General features: G+C 34.6%; 1 protein-coding gene across 1 annotated transcript in view; it reads right to left on the bottom strand.

The window, feature by feature from the left end:
- The window catches only part of LOC106160901 (rhophilin-2-A-like), a 33,534-nt gene that overhangs the window by 3,150 nt on the left and 13,709 nt on the right, over positions 1 to 16,675 (bottom strand). Inside the window, exons 3-16 of the mRNA XM_087011687.1 lie at positions 11,402 to 11,530; positions 8,056 to 8,128; positions 7,430 to 7,507; positions 4,910 to 5,034; positions 4,468 to 4,576; positions 4,046 to 4,195; positions 3,638 to 3,733; positions 3,215 to 3,371; positions 2,712 to 2,825; positions 2,243 to 2,363; positions 1,785 to 1,861; positions 1,316 to 1,392; positions 882 to 1,031; positions 433 to 640 (exon numbers count right to left, since the gene is read on the bottom strand). Of these exons, the coding sequence (XP_086867813.1) occupies positions 433 to 640; positions 882 to 1,031; positions 1,316 to 1,392; positions 1,785 to 1,861; positions 2,243 to 2,363; positions 2,712 to 2,825; positions 3,215 to 3,371; positions 3,638 to 3,733; positions 4,046 to 4,195; positions 4,468 to 4,576; positions 4,910 to 5,034; positions 7,430 to 7,507; positions 8,056 to 8,128; positions 11,402 to 11,530 (1,664 nt within the window). The remainder of the gene's footprint in view (positions 1 to 432; positions 641 to 881; positions 1,032 to 1,315; positions 1,393 to 1,784; positions 1,862 to 2,242; positions 2,364 to 2,711; positions 2,826 to 3,214; positions 3,372 to 3,637; positions 3,734 to 4,045; positions 4,196 to 4,467; positions 4,577 to 4,909; positions 5,035 to 7,429; positions 7,508 to 8,055; positions 8,129 to 11,401; positions 11,531 to 16,675) is intronic.

Genomic DNA, 16,675 nt, shown 5'->3' with positions numbered 1-16,675 from the left:
CTGAATGTGTTTGTTTCAGAATGTTAATAAACAAGTATACACATCTGAAAATCCCATCAATTTAACTGTAACTAACACCGTAGAGCATTTACTGCCATACTGTAATGTTTAAATATAATCAGTTAATATAATGGTTAAACATAATCAGTGCACAAGCATTCTTGCCAACCTTATTTTGGTACATTTACGGTCAACCAAATGCTTGGTTGTCAATGAAGAGATTTACATGATTTGGTAACACAGATGGTACCATATAAACATTTTAATCAAGTTTTAACTGTGCATGTAATGTCAAAAAAGTTTGTAAACGTACATAAAATTTAAAAAATCTATAATAAGAAAAACTTTTAGGAAATAATGTCCTGTTGAGACTGCAATAACAAATCAAAATCTGCCTTAAAGACATCTTCAGACATTTAATTTTTATAATACCTTCTCCGCTCGTAGCGCCTCCACTATACGTGTGATATGCTTTCTTGCTGGCAGGTTGTAGGTAGTTCTTGTCCATAGGTGTCACTAGTCTCAATGACAGGCTGTTCCCAGCTGCTCTGATCAGTGCTACCATTTCTTCATGCTTGGACCATTTTGTGTCAGAGTCTCCCACTGATATGATGAAGTCTCCCACCCTCATGCCTGCTCTCTGTAGAAACAAAATATTGTCATTTCTGAAAAATTGCTTCAAAGATTTTGGTTTCTGTGCAATTTGTCATCAAACCTTAAATTCATCTGCTTCCTTTTGGATTCTAAAATTAGTTACAGTGTAACAGATAAATCCAAATGAACTTATTAAGTGATTTAGGCATCAACCACATCATTTTATCGTCTAAAAACAATTACAGGATAAAAGACAATTATCAACAAGCTATTGCAAAATCCCCCACCTCACAAATACTCCCATCTTCCACGGCTGCTATGATAACAGGGGAATCCCCTCGTACACTGAATCCATACCCTTCATTGGTGTTCTTGGTCAGTTCAAGAGTTCTAGGGGCAGACCAGTGATTCTTGGCAGAAAATATAGCTATTGGACCCTAGAAATATACATACGGTGCATTTAAAAAGTTTAGTCAAGTTCTGAAGGATGGTGTGAATAAATTGATAAGTTGTTCTTACAGAAATTTTTCTAAAAAATTGTGCCAATTTCAAACACATTTATCATGTAATAAAAATGATGCACCAAAGTTTGCACATCCAATATTTAGCCATTACATACCCACAATGCCAGTGCACGTTTTCCAATCAAACTGAACAGAAATCTGAAATGTATATTGATTATTAGAAGGTATTTGTGTATCGTGAACAACCAGTCACTTACCAGTTTTTCAAATAAATCTCGCACTTTGTGCTTTGCGAAATCTGGAGGGATTGTCTTGATTGCTTGTTTGGTAGAATCTAAAATTAAAACAAGACAAGAATGTTAAATCAAGAATATTTTAACTTCCATCAATATTCACTGCATTGTCCTATTAGAATTTTCAAAGATGTACGTGTATTTACAGTATGCTTGGTGCTAACAATAGTTTCAGCATCAGTGACTTGTATAAAGCCGTTTTGCAAAATTTTCATTCAATGTTAGGTAAATATATAAAATATTAAAATATCATGAACAATTTTTTTTTCTGGAGAGAAAGAACACTAAGTAACAACTACATATCTTCATTCAATTGAGAGAATTTAGCACCAATATGGTTGTAGAATACAGATGTCTCAAATGAGAATTTCAGTGAAAAATTCAACATGTCAGAATACTGACAAAGGTCATCCTTGATACAAAGTTCTCTTACGTTTCACCACAGGCACTGTTTGTAAATCTAATGAGAAATCATCTTCCTCTTCTAAATCAGCAAACCTTGAGAGGGACCTAGAAATAGTTGACAATGTGCACTATAAGCTTCAGTCATTATACAAAATATGGCCCAAAGGAAATATGAAAACAAGCATTTTTTAAAATAATGATGTACCTATAATTATTGTCAAATATATGACTTTTCTACTAATAATAAGTATGTAACAGATGCAATTATATTGGCTAGTAGAGTATCAGTTAAATTTTTAAGTAACTAACAAAAAATTTCTTCACTTCCAGTTATAAAGGTGTAAAGAATCAATCTGTACAGAACTATATTCAGCAATGAGTGTCCAACAAAACAGTACAAATCCCATATTGCAATTGTACCCCATTAAAGACTACCACGTCAAAACAGACTGTTACCCAAACACCACCTGTTGCATTCTATCTAACCTGTCATGTGCCTGCTTTAGTATTTCTTGGAATGTGTCAATTTTCCTTAACTGTTTACACAATGTATGAACCCTCATGGAATCCTCGTGCATTATCATAGCCTCTCTCAGGTGAGCTTTACCTGAAAAAGGTGGGGGACAAATTAATATTTAATGCGGTTTTTGATAAGACAAGTAATGTTATGCTACAAAGCAGGTCTTGAAGATTCAGAAAGTAGTCAGCTGGCACAATAAGACAGCATAGAATTCTAGATTACTCCTATGACTTAAAGAAAGAAGAAGATCTATTCATTTATTTCCTTTATGCAAAGCTTCATATGAAATGAGGCTTCAATGATACTGTCTAAACTTACCAATTTTATTTTCTTTTGTACAACACTCATTTTGACAGCTTAGGTAAGTACTAAGCGTTAATTATGAATAAATACATTAATTAATTTAGCCTCAGAGATCAGATATGGTCCACTTACCCAGCGTGGTTCTCTCCTCCTCTTTGGTTGGTGAGTGTGTTGTAAGAGTGGAACTGCTTGAGTCCAGGTAAAGCTCTGAGAACAGCCCAGCTAATAACTCCACATTGTTACTGTCTGAAATCAGCAGAAATGATCCAAAATCTAGAGTAATCAATATATAAATTTAAGGCTATATGTCAGAATTTATCAGTAATTTATGCTGCTGTTTAACAGTATTGTAAGAACCAATTATTAGTAAATTAAGATTAAAAAAGATAAAAACACTTTTGAGATCTTGCAAACTATTGAGATATAAGACAAAAATTTGATTTTAGAATACTAATAAATAAATAAATAAATAAATAAATAAATAAATAAATAAATAAATAAATAAATAAATAAATAAAACTACATAAAAGACTTATGAATTCTTCTGTACAGTATTAAACACTTTCTGTTATCTAAAAGTAACATAAAAAGCATCTGAAAGATTCTGTAAGATAAATTCAGAGAATTAACCTCACCTTTCTGATCTAGTAGCCCCACTGCTGTGTAGTAATGTGACAGAGCCCTATAGTGCTGAGACTTCACCAACACCATGGAGATCCAGGAGAATGGGACGTAGTCTTTCAGTTGGGTAGATGACATCATTTTGTGGGTCTCATTGTAAAGTTTGGAAACCTGTAGAAAACGTGTAGGTTACGGACTGGTTTAAATACAGTTTTTTTTTTTTCAAAGACAGTGTAAAAGCTTAGACAAAGTACAAGAGATAATATATGAATTACGTTATATTTGTCACATGCTACACGTATGTACAGCACAGTCCATCTTTCATCAAATTAACACTGCAAATGAATAAATAAATTTTTCAATCTTACAATTAAATTTTCACATTACAAAAACACATTAATCACAATACTTTAAGAATACAACCAAGAGTTACAGACCTGTGCTGCTTCATGTGCTACTTCAAGACAATTTTGTAGCCCATCTTGGACACCACCTAGTGTCTGTTTCTCAAACACACATTCTTGTGCTTGTGCCTGAAAATAAAAATGGAGAAAACTTAATTTCAGTCTCAAATGTGAAAAGAGCACATAATTACTGGACATACATAAACTGTCACAGTCAAATCTCATCTCATAAACAGAACATCCAATTTATAGACAGAGAAAAGAAATACTGCCCATATTAAATATTCCTTTATTTTACTTCCACAAATTTCTTGAATCATACAGTATGGGGGAAAAAAAGCTCAACTAAACAATCAAAGTAAAATGTCCCTGCCAAAGTCTTAAATGTACAAAATATTTTTTCAATACAAAAACCCACTGTGTCTGCAAGTTGTGTCTTACCAGCATTAAGTGTCCCAACATTGTAAGAGTGTGTGGCTGCATGTCCATGCTCGGCGCATGGCTGAATCTATCCCGCAAGTATACAAACGTGCCTGCTGCTTGTTCAAAATTACAAATGGCCGAGTCAATTCCTTCAACCTTGGACCGATCCTGTGAAGCAACAATGCAAGGTCTATCAACAACTTACATTAACAAAAATCATTCTAATTAATTCATAGATCAATCACTGTACTTGCATATACAAATGTTAATATCATTTAAGTGACATAAGCATCTAATATAGTATCTACAATTTAATGGTACTAGTCAAGTGACAATTTACTCCACATCTGGGGATGTATAATCAAAGCCATTCAAAACAATACAGTAAGTTTGTTCAATTCAACTCAAATCATAAAGAATCATCAGAGCTGAACCCTTACCGATCTAGCACCAATCTGTGTGTAGAGAGCTGCTATGTTAAACAGCACACTGCCCTTTTCAAACCCCATTGTCTTCTGAGCTGTGGGAACACCTGTCAGGGAGTCATACCTGGGAGAGATAGAGAGAAGAATTGAGAAAGAGTTTTTAGCCACCCTTTTTGCTCTAAAATTGTACATGGTCCAAACTGGGATATAAACAATAGAACTGTGCAATGGAATTCATAATACATCTTCTTCACTCTCAAATCCTATATATATATATATATATATATATATATATATATATATATATATATATATATATATATATATATATATATATATATATATATGTAGGACAAAGAGAGAGTAAGAGAAGACTTGTGAAAAAAGTTTCTTATCTTCAGAAGTTTCTAATATCAGTGTCTTCCATTTCCTCTAACAGTAAAACACGTCAACTCACCAATGGAAGTATATCCCCAGACTCCTGTCTGTTGGGAAGAACCTCTTCTCTATGAAATACAACTGGTTGTAATACTGATATAGTAACTCCAGACCCAGGGGGGATCTTTGAGGGGTCCTCATGGCCTGAGAAAAAACAAATTTAAACATTAATGTTAAACTTATAATGAAAAACTGATTATGATGCTGACATGAAATTCTTTTGTTTAAGAATAAAGTAATATTTTACAATATACAGCTTTTAAAATTGATTATTGCAATCATGAAATATCTAAATAATATTTGTTTGATTTGGTGTAAATTGAGCCATTTAGCTCTGAATGTAGCAATGATAAGAGAAAAATTGCAAGTTCAACCAAAGATAAACACATGATTCCATAAAATTATTGTATTTGAAGACATTTCGTAATTACTATTTATTTTCTTGGAAAACTGAACTAAATTTGGAGTAAAAGTACATTCAAAACCTGTCAAGTACATAACCAAATACCCCAACCTATAATGTACAGTGCCAGATGCAGCTGGAATGCCACTCATTCTCATGAATGGAGCCAAGGATCAGCAGGAAGAAAAACTCAAGGCATGCTAGACTTAGGGCCCATTCAGAATTGGGGACTAACTTGTCCGCGGGTCAAATATGGCGACCCAATACAAAGGTTGCATTCTAATCCGCTAATAGACACTGAACAGATATCTCGTGGGGAAGTATTCAAGTGGGTCCGCCATATTTGACCCTTGGACTAGTTAGTCCCCTATTCTGAATGGGGCCTTAGGGCCAGGCCATGCCATACAAACACAAACAGCATCACAGAGATAGACTGAGGATCTGGTATTACAGGCATGTCTGGCAGCATCAGATAGAATTCTAATACCAGATGCGAAATCTTGGCTCATGCTAGCATGTGTAGTTCTTGCCAGCAGAATATTGATCATTTTTATCTGCCCATGTATTAAGAGTCAGATTAAAAATAAGCTGATTTCTCAAAGGTTTTGCTAAAAATACTTGGAGACAGGTGCCTGAGTGTAAATCAGACTGAATTACTAAATATTATAATGTACTGATAATGGAAGCTGACACTACTGCGCATTTTTCAGGAAGTCCCCAAAGCACTGAAATTTTACTTCATAAGCATATCTATCCACCTGCTCATAATGACTAACAGTACTTCAGTTTCTCCCAGGTCAAAGTAGTAAAATTTCTGTTTTCACATTAAAATGAACCTGGGGCTTATGTACTTTTGTGAAACAAGGGCATGGTTTAAATATACCTCACTGCACTGACGAGTACTTTACAACAACACACAGGCTGAAAACTTCAACAAAAGATAATTTCTACATTATATCTCAAATTACCTTTCACCAATTGGGGATTGCGAAATACAAAACACCGTTTTAAAATCACAAGTCAGACAGTGACGTGAAATTATTCTCATAGCTATCTAGCACGTACTGTCAGGTCTGCTGTCTGGGCAGTAACAGATGTATGACACCATCACAGATGTCTGACATCATTCTGGCAGTAAGTTAGTCATTTGAACAGTCAGTAGGACTAAAAAACATAAATAAATCCTATGGCATTTCTGCATACTCCCTAGCTGTGTGTCAGCTGTAAAAGGTAGTGAAAAACCTTGTTTTAATGTACAGATCTACTTTTCCTGGTTACAAATCTTATATTTCTATTAATTCTTTTACTAAGGAATTCTAAATAAACAAAATAAGTGAAATAAATAAATATTATAACAATTTAATAATATTTTTAACTGTTTTTGCCACAATAAATAATTATAATCCTCGATGGGAAAATCACAATTTAGAATGAACTCAAGGTAAGGTAAAGTTAGGTGCAGTTGAATCCCTGCCACATAATTTAAAAGCTGTCTAGACATGCCTGGAAGGGTGCATTTAAAGCAGGATATCTATAATCTTTGACACCTGCCACAGGAAATCTACCTTGATGATAAAGTTACTACCTCTCTTTATAATTTGTTCCCTTGCAGATCAAGTATCAGATCTACTCAAATTTTTGAGTTGTAATGTACCCCTTTTATCAATTTTTCTCTCACTCCTATTTTGCCCTATCCAAATGATATCAACTAACTTTTGCAAGTCCAGGAAAAACAATCTAACAATTGCCCATTCCTAATGAAACATCTCTTTTTCAGTCCTTTTTTTCTGCCATGCAGGATATATCCCAAATTTCCATCCTCCTGCTGCCTAATATTCACAGTTTTTGCCCCTGCCTTTATCCCTTGCATTCCAGAAGACCATCTTCAACTTGTTCTCTATTTCCCAGTCCAACAGTAGCCTAACTTTGACCCTATTATGTTGGACCCCACTCCCATTCCTTCACTTTGCTTCCACCCAACCTCCTTTGGATCCATCACCTTCTATCACCAGGCCAATGATATTTTTGGCTCGTCAAAAGTCAGAAAATCTTGTGATTATATAGCCACTATCAATCAACTAAGGATAACTGGGATTCCCCCCCACCTGTTTTAACTGTCAGTGCTCCATACATTACCTGTCTCATGTCCATAAGCTCCTGGATCTCAAACTGAAATTTCTCTCCTTCCTCACTGTAATGTTCTGATATGTAGTCCTGGAAAGAAACACAAAACTTTACTTCAACAACAACAACAACAAACATACACAGAAAATTTTCAATTTCCTAATTTGTTATTGAGCTATGCCTAGGAAAACAACTACGTACAAGTTATCAAATTAATGAAAAAAAAACAGCCTTGTGAAAAAATAGTAATAAGAGAAATTGATCAAGCAGAGTGCATTGATAATAAAAACCCAAACATGAACATTATGAAATCTGAGGGGCACAACTTTATTTTCCCTTCCAAATATCAGAGAAGAATATTATCAACTGTGTTATGTTATAAAAATAAAGTTTTTTTTTTCAATCAATAGCTTAATTTTAAAATACTTTACCTCCCTTACTTCAATTTGGTGGGCAATAGGGGAAAAGGGGGGAGGGGAAGTATATCTCCTGAATAGAGGCTATTTACCTGGAGAGCCTCATTCCCTGATGAAAATGCTCTGTCAGACATTGAAATATCTCAACTATCTCAATATCAAGCTGTTGATTGTAGAAAAAAAAAATGGATTATTCCTTCCAAACATGTTTTCTTTAAGTACCTTTAATGGAATGCTGAGGTCAACTTCCTGGGTCTCTTTAAGGCCAAGTGGAATCATTGGAACATTCTGGGCACTGAAAATAAAACATGGTACATCCAATCAATCATTTTTAACATGACCAGTTCCGTAACAGAAACAAGTATGTTACATGACATAAGTGAAAACGTGGTAGAAAAATCACACTTTACAATAGGCAGCACTCGGGATGCGTTGGGCGCCATAAATAAGCTCGCCTTGCCCCATTATACGCACATTTTTCCACAGAGCAACAGGTGTTTATGAAGCAGTTTTTGAATGATGCAATGTGAGCTGATAAAAAACTTCAGTCCAAAGTTTGACTGAACTCTGAGGACGCAAAAAATTTAAGACTACATTGACGTTCCATAATGATTGTGTAGTATATAATTAGCAAGTCCACGATGACGATAATATATGGTCTATTTTAAACAGGATAGATGTTTAAGGCCCATTCTTAACTTCAGTGGACTGCTAAAGATTTATTCTGGATTGAGGTGTGTCATATTTTTCCATAAATTAGTGTTAAAAAAATTGTATTGTGTAATAAATGCAAGGATGCCATACAATCCTTTCTCTCGTCACAAACAGTATCCATTTTACATTCACCCCTTTACAGATAATTTACATGTCAATAATCCTGTTGATGACAAAATCATGTTTTCCAAATGTCATAGCATGTAGGAATCAAAACCTGAATATCTGCTAATCATGATAATGGTGAAACCGTATCACAATGGAACAAACAATTCCAAACTGCAATCTCAATTCAAGACATTGTAGAGAAAAGCATGCAAAATTTCATTTCCATTCACACTGCAAATACACACAAAAAGAGGGGATTATATAGGGAATGAATATACAACTCTAAAAATAAAGCCATGAAAACAAAACCCTTTCAATGGTTCACAAATCAAATGCATATCTTTTTGTAATTAGCACTTTCTAATCAGAAAGCTAGGGGCAAAAATCCAGGCAAGGACACGCAAAAGCACAAGTCTTTTTCTATTTAAAATTCAACTTTGCTATCCTCAAATATGCTTTTAATTGCTCAATTATCAAAATATTTCATGATAAAGATTTAAATGCTAAGAATATACCAGCCATATGATGACCTTAAACTGCAGTCTAAATTTTTCACAACAAGCTGATCATGACAGCCACTGCAGTGCCTGTCAATGTCCAAGTATTAATACAGATTTCTCCAAGGTACCGTGCACAAATTCCACATTGGGGTATAAATACAGGTTACTCCAAGGAACCATGCACACATTCCACATATTGGCGTCAAAATACAGGTTGTTCCAGGGTTTCATGCACAAACCCCACACTGAAGTATAGATACAGGTTACTCTAGGGTTTCATGCACAGATCCTAAATTGGTGTCTATCTACTATACATACAGGTTATACTCAAAGGTACCATGCACACATTCCAAACTGGAGTTTAAATACAGGTTACTCCAGGGTACCCTGCACAGAAAACAACAGATACTGCCAGGCCACTGAACTTCTTTTGGATTTGTACTTTTATAAAAACAGAAAATACACAGACTTGTGTCAGCAATTACGATCAGGTCAACTGCAACGTGGCAGAATTCACAGTCAACATTTTGAAACGATTGCACATCAATTGACCTCCAGTGACTTTCAAAATGTTTTTAATACAGATGTTCAGGGATCAAAACTATTAGGATGGTTTAAGTAATCAGCAAATACTTTTGGGAGGTCAAGGGTGTAGTGATGTTACTTTGATGAGTCAAAAAACAATTAATGACCCAGGGGTATATTATTAATAGTTATCACAAAAACTAATTTGTGGAATACTATTTCAACAAAATAGAACACTTTCAACAAAATTCTTTTTGTTATGTGGTTAACGACAGTGACTTTATTTACTGCCATGAAAACACTTCACTTTTCATAGCTCAGTACACAGCTCAGTAGACAACTATTTTCTTGACCTTTTCTTGAACCTGGGGAAGTGTGGTCAACATACATGACTGGTTATTTTTTCCTCCTTTTTTTTTTTCATAACCACAGGTTAGAAGATATCTGCTTAGAAAGAAGCACTGGTTGGACAGTTGCTGGGCACAGTAATACCCATTATAGTATTGACTCAATCTTTTCAATGGGGAAAAATTATGAATTTTACAGTTATTGTATTTTTTCAAATCACAAATTCTTAATGTTAGAACATTCTTTTTGAGTGATAGCAACAAAACTGATAAGCATGCTACTTTATTGCTTCTAATATAAACAGAAAAAGCACCACAGATGCTACACAAAAATATATTTTTAATGATTTAAAATTATGTATCTGAAAAATTGTTAGTTTTTCCTCATTGAAAAGTTGAAGTCATTACCGTATCTATATTCAGCAATGGCAATGCTAATAATAACATGTAATTTAAACATTGTGGATATAACGAAGGCCAGAATCAAACCTACCAAATCAAACTAACTAGTTAAAACTAAATATGTTTAAGTGTCTTCCTCCTCTACTCTTAAACATGACTACCTATTTTTGCAAGAATGGGTCTTTCAAACACACGCAAACTGCAAATTCACACATCTTACGATCGTAAGCAGAATTTCACAAGTGCAATAGGACTTGGTTCCGCAGAATGGGGTGAGGTCCTATTTGCAAGCAAAACTGTGTTAATAACATAATTTGCATTCAGAACCATTCTAACTTAGAACAAGAAATTTGTCAACTGGCATTATCATGGAATCTAAAGAAAAAAATATATATAGCATTAAGGTGTGAAGGTTCCTGAATGTCAGTTGAGGGCCATTCTACAGTAGTTCCCTCTCTGTATCATCCCCACTACCTTCTATAAAACTTTTAATCTCTTTCATGTGAAAACTAATTAGAAGCAATTGCTTTTTTAATCAACTTCTCTGAGATTATCAAAAAGCAAAGCATTCTGTGGAGAAAAAAGAGAAGGGGAAATTCCTATCGAATGGCCCTTTGACCTTCCCCAATTTAAGTTGGTACGGTTCTGAACACACCTGAACATGGAAACAACAATTAACCAACATATAAACACAACAAAATGGTTAATAATGCAATTCTAGCTTGTCAATTGACAGGTACCATTATTTGTAGATGTGAAAATTTAGGTCTGATCACATTTTAAAAGATGAAATAGCCCCACTTATTACAAGCACGTGCATGTGGTATTTAAGTTCTAGTCGTAATTGTTAAAATGTCCTACCTGCATTCATTTTTTAATTTAAAACTATCCAAAAATATAGTTCATAGCAGTTTAACACATTAATGTTAAGATATTAAAATAAGCACTGCTTAATTTCACAGGCAAACTTACTTGTTGCTCTGGTATATCTGTACGGAACTGTTCAGGTCTGAGAGTTCTTCCTTCAGTAACTGGAGGTTGGAATTGACAAAACTCAGTTCCAGAGCCACCGTCTCCTTCAGCTTTTTGTTGCCAGTCGCTCTGTAAAACAAGGAGTAACATTTATTGAGCAACAGTGTTCATTAGCTTGGTAGTTGGATCATAAACAAATATTATCAAACACAAGCTGAAAATCTTTTATACCATTACTAGTAGCTTACGGCCAACCTGGACGTAGGCCTTTATCAGACTGGTGTGAGATGTTGTTACTTACTGACCGCTAAGTGGTATAGTGGCTAGGATCCACTTACAAAGAAGTAACATTTATTGTATATGAAATCAATGTGTGACATGTATGTAGAATATAACTTGACTGTGACAAAAAAAAAAGACAAAAATGCAATTCACTGCCATGACCAGAATATGCTCTTTTTTAAACCCTGAAGCTAACTATTTTTCAGCAGGTTCAATATCTAAACCTTACCAGGTTGGTAGTAAATTAAACACAAAAGCTTAATTTTATATTCTGCAGATCATTTCATAATATTTGTACCATAATGTTAACAAAGAAATCAGCAATGATTGCTAGCATAAACAGTTACACCAAAATAAAGTCTTGTAAAAAAAGATTGTAATTCTTTTAATTCAGGAAGTGTTAGTCACTAACATACTAACAAACACCTCTACAAGGAAGTTTGTTTTTCATTTTTTTTTTTTTTTGCCATTTATCTATCTCAAAGAATGCATAAAATTGCAAAGACTTGGGTATGAAAAGGGTATCCCCCTTGGTGACCTACGACAAAAAAGATGCAAATGTTTCTGGAATGTATTCTCTTCTCCTTTATTGAATGAAATTTGTAGCTTCGCAGTTCCAGACACTCACTAAAATGTTGCATGATCATGTTAGTGTGTATATCCTTAGAACTAGTAGAATATCATTAACTACTGCCAATATACTGAGCCTGCAATATTGCCCCAGAATTTAGACTCCAAATGAATATGTCATCAATAATCCACTCTCCCTGTCATCTGTAGACACTTAACTAACTCCTCTGAGCTCATAAAACATCATGATATATGTATGTACAGTGTTTCCCCTGCACTTAAATGAGCGAGGCGCCCGCCTCGATGATATTTGCAAGCGCCTCGCTGAAATTTGTCAAAAGCACCGCCTCGCTGGACTATATGGAACAACAAAGTATATTTTCACTCATGCTAACTGAAAATTATATTTATTTCTAAGCAAATATGGCATTTTCTGTTTACATACGTAATCCCATGCTTCTGAGCACTTGATTTAGTAGTAACGGAAAGACGCATGCGCGTATGCCTAAAAATAACCAGCAGTTACTATCTCCCTGTGAGTGCCTCGTTTTCGCAGTTCTGTGCCTTATTTGAAGTATAAGAAACAGAGCGAAACGAGGCAACTGTTCTTGACACCATTTAATCACGTGTCAAGAATGCACTTTCTCTATCACTTCATGTTCCGAAATTCAGACCGCCTGTTGTTTGTTTTTATAGTTTACGAATATTCACTGATAAAAAAGGAGCAAATAAAGTGGACTTCGTTGATTTTATAAACTTGGAGAAGATTTTCTATTGATTTACGGGTGAGTTTTGTGAAAGCAGTAGCGTTGTAAAACTGGGTCACGTCAGTATTTCGCGTGAAAACCTATGCATTGAATATGAATTTCCATGACTGAATAGAACCATATAAATGAAGAAACGAGAACTAAAATTGATGATAAGTGTGATTTTCATCTCTTTAATTCCGAAGAATTCATTTAACGGTGTTTGAAGTTGATTATAAATTACATCTCAAACTACGTATAACTAGTAGCGGGAGTCGCTTTGCGCTGAAAGACAAGAGAGAGAACTTTTGCGGCAGTTTTATATTAGGATGAAGCGCTCCCACACGCAAAGTCAATATATTGACCAGTTACTTTCACAAGAATGTGAAAACGGTAAAAACAACATATTTTATCAACTTTTTTGTCAATTTAAAAATAATTCAATGTAGTAAGCCCTTTTTCTCGTTAACTTTTTTTTTTTTTTTTTTTGAAAGTATTAACTTTTTTTTTTTTTTTTTTTTTTTTTGAAAGAGTATGTTCTATAAACTGAAAAGGACTAAACATAGTGAATGCACAGACTGGAAAATAAATTTTGTCCAAACCTTTGTTATGTCATTACTGAATTTACTCCTCAAAACATCTAAAACAAGACAATTCAGTGCCACATAAAATGTAAAAAAAACAGTTCTAAATACCCTAAAATGCACCAAATTGCACCTCGATTAAAAAAATTTTCCGGGGGAGCATGCCCCCGGACCCCCCTAGTATTGCTGGGATCGCGGACTGCCTACCACCTCGCAGAGCTTGAAAGCCAGGGGAAACACTGTATGTATATATCAGTTGGGTACAGAATCAACTAGAGGATCAGAGAGGCGATACCGCCTCCAAATATTGTACCACCAGCTGGAGCAAACGCATTCGTATAGACCCCCCGTACACAAAATAAGGGACACAGCCACCAGTTTTGTGCTTGACAAGCTGTAAAAATGCAATCAACAAGAATTTTTTAACTATTGCAAAAAATATATATGGTACAATCAAATTTAAGTTCTTCGTAAGGTAGGTCAAGGGTCAATTTCAAGGTCACAGTAAATTGCCAGTATATGACTTCCTATTCAAGTTCAAGAGTAACTATGGACCTATCTCTGTCAAGTTTGAAGTTAAAAGAGAAAGAAATAAGCAGAGTTCAGTTCATGATAAAAAGTAGGTCAAAGGTCAATTTCAAGGTCACACTTAGATTGCCAGTATAGGACTTCCTATTCAACTTCAATAGTAACTATGGACCTATCTCAGCCAGTTTTGGAGATAAAAGGGAAGCAAAATTTGCAAAATTCAGTTCATGGTGAAAAGTAGGTCAAAGGTCAATTTCAAGGTCACATTTAGATTGCCAGTATATGACTTTCTATTCAAGTTCAATAGTAACTATGGACCTATCTCTGCCAGTTTTGGAGATAAAAGGGAAGCAAAATTTGCAAAGTTCAGTTTATGGTGAAAAGTAGGACAAAGGTCAATTTTAATGTCACATTTATAATGCCAGTATATGACTTCCTATTCAAGTTCAATAGTAACTACGGACCTATCTCAGCCAGTTTTGGAGATAAAAAGAAAGCAAAATTTGCAAAATTCAGTTCATGGTGTAAAGTAGGTCAAAGGTCAATTTTAAGGTCACATTTAGATTGCCAGTATATGACTTCCTTTTCAAGTTCAATAGTAACTATGGACCTATCTCTGCCAGTTTTGGAGATAAAAGGGCAGAAAAGTTTGCAAAGTTCAGTTCATGGTGAAAAGTAGGTCAAAGGTCAATTTCAAGGTCACATTTAGATTGCCAGTATATGACTTCCTATTCAAGTTCAATAGTAACTATGGACCTATCTCTGCCAGTTTTGGAGATAAAAGGGAAGCAAAATTTGCAAAGTTCAGTTTATGGTGAAAAGTAGGTCAAAGGTCAATTTTAAGGTCACATTTAGATTGCCAGTATATGACTTCCTATTCAAGTTCAATAGTAACTATGGACCTATCTCTGCCAGTTTTGGAGATAAAAGGGAAGAAAAATTTGCAAAGTTCAGTTCATGGTGAAAAGTAGGTCAAAGGTCAATTTCAAGGTCATAGTAAGATTGCCAGTATATGACTTCCTATTCAACTTCAATAGTAACTATGGACCTATCTCTGCCAGTTTTGGAGATAAAAGGGAAGCAAAATTTGCAAAGTTCAGTTTATGGTGAAAAGTAGGACAAAGGTTAATTTTAATGTCACATTTATAATGCCAGTATATGACTTCCTATTCAAGTTCAATAGTAACTACGGACCTATCTCAGCCAGTTTTGGAGATAAAAAGAAAGCAAAATTTGCAAAATTCAGTTCATGGTGTAAAGTAGGTCAAAGGTCAATTTTAAGGTCACATTTAGATTGCCAGTATATGACTTCCTTTTCAAGTTCAATAGTAACTATGGACCTATCTCTGCCAGTTTTGGAGATAAAAGGGCAGAAAAGTTTGCAAAGTTCAGTTCATGGTGAAAAGTAGGTCAAAGGTCAATTTCAAGGTCACATTTAGATTGCCAGTATATGACTTCCTATTCAAGTTCAATAGTAACTATGGACCTATCTCTGCCAGTTTTGGAGATAAAAGGGAAGCAATATTTGCAAAGTTCAGTTTATGGTGAAAAGTAGGTCAAAGGTCAATTTTAAGGTCACATTTAGATTGCCAGTATATGACTTCCTATTCAAGTTCAATAGTAACTACGGACCTATCTCAGCCAGTTTTGGAGATAAAAGGAAAGCAAAATTTGCAAAATTCAGTTCATGGTGAAAAGTAGGTCAAAGGTCAATTTTAAGGTCACATTTAGATTGCCAGTATATGACTTCCTATTCAAGTTCAATAGTAACTATGGACCTATCTCTGCCAGTTTTGGAGATAAAAGGGAAGCAAATTTTGCAAAGTTCAGTTTATGGTGAAAAGTAGGTCAAAGGTCAATTTTAAGGTCACATTTAGATTGCCAGTATATGACTTTCTATTCAATTCAATAGTAACTACGGACCTATCTCAGCCAGTTTTGGAGATAAAAGGAAAGCAAAATTTGCAAAATTCAGTTCATGGTGAAAAGTAGGTCAAAGGTCAATTTTAATGTCACATATAGATTGCCAGTATATGACTTCCTATTCAAGTTCAATAGTAACTACGGACCTATCTCTGCCAGTTTTGGAGATAAAAGGAAAGCAAAATTTGCAAAATTCAGTTCATGGTGTAAAGTAGGTCAAAGGTCAATTTTAAGGTCACATTTAGATTGCCAGTATATGACTTCCTATTCAAGTTCAATAGTAACTATGGACCTATCTCTGCCAGTTTTGGAGATAAAAGGGAAGAAAAATTTGCAAAGTTCAGTTCATGGTGAAAAGTAGGTCAAAGGTCAATTTCAAGGTCATAGTAAGATTGCCAGTATATGACTTCCTATTCAACTTCAATAGTAACTATGGACCTATCTCTGCCAGTTTTGGAGATATAAGGGACTAGATGTTATAATTTTGGAGTTACCATAATGTGCCTTAAATTTCGTACAGAAAAAATTAATTAAAATAAAGAAAATGTCATTTTGGTCAAAATTCTTGAAATAGGAGGTGCTCTGAAGTTTCAGAAGTTCAAATTTGATGAAATAATGTCATTTTTGAACACAAGTTGTCT

Source organism: Lingula anatina, chromosome 4, assembly GCF_051362555.1.
Source record: "Lingula anatina isolate TDL-2025a chromosome 4, LinAna3.0, whole genome shotgun sequence".
NCBI classification, from domain to species: domain Eukaryota; kingdom Metazoa; phylum Brachiopoda; class Lingulata; order Lingulida; family Lingulidae; genus Lingula; species Lingula anatina.
This window is presented reverse-complemented; position numbering and strand designations above follow the sequence as displayed.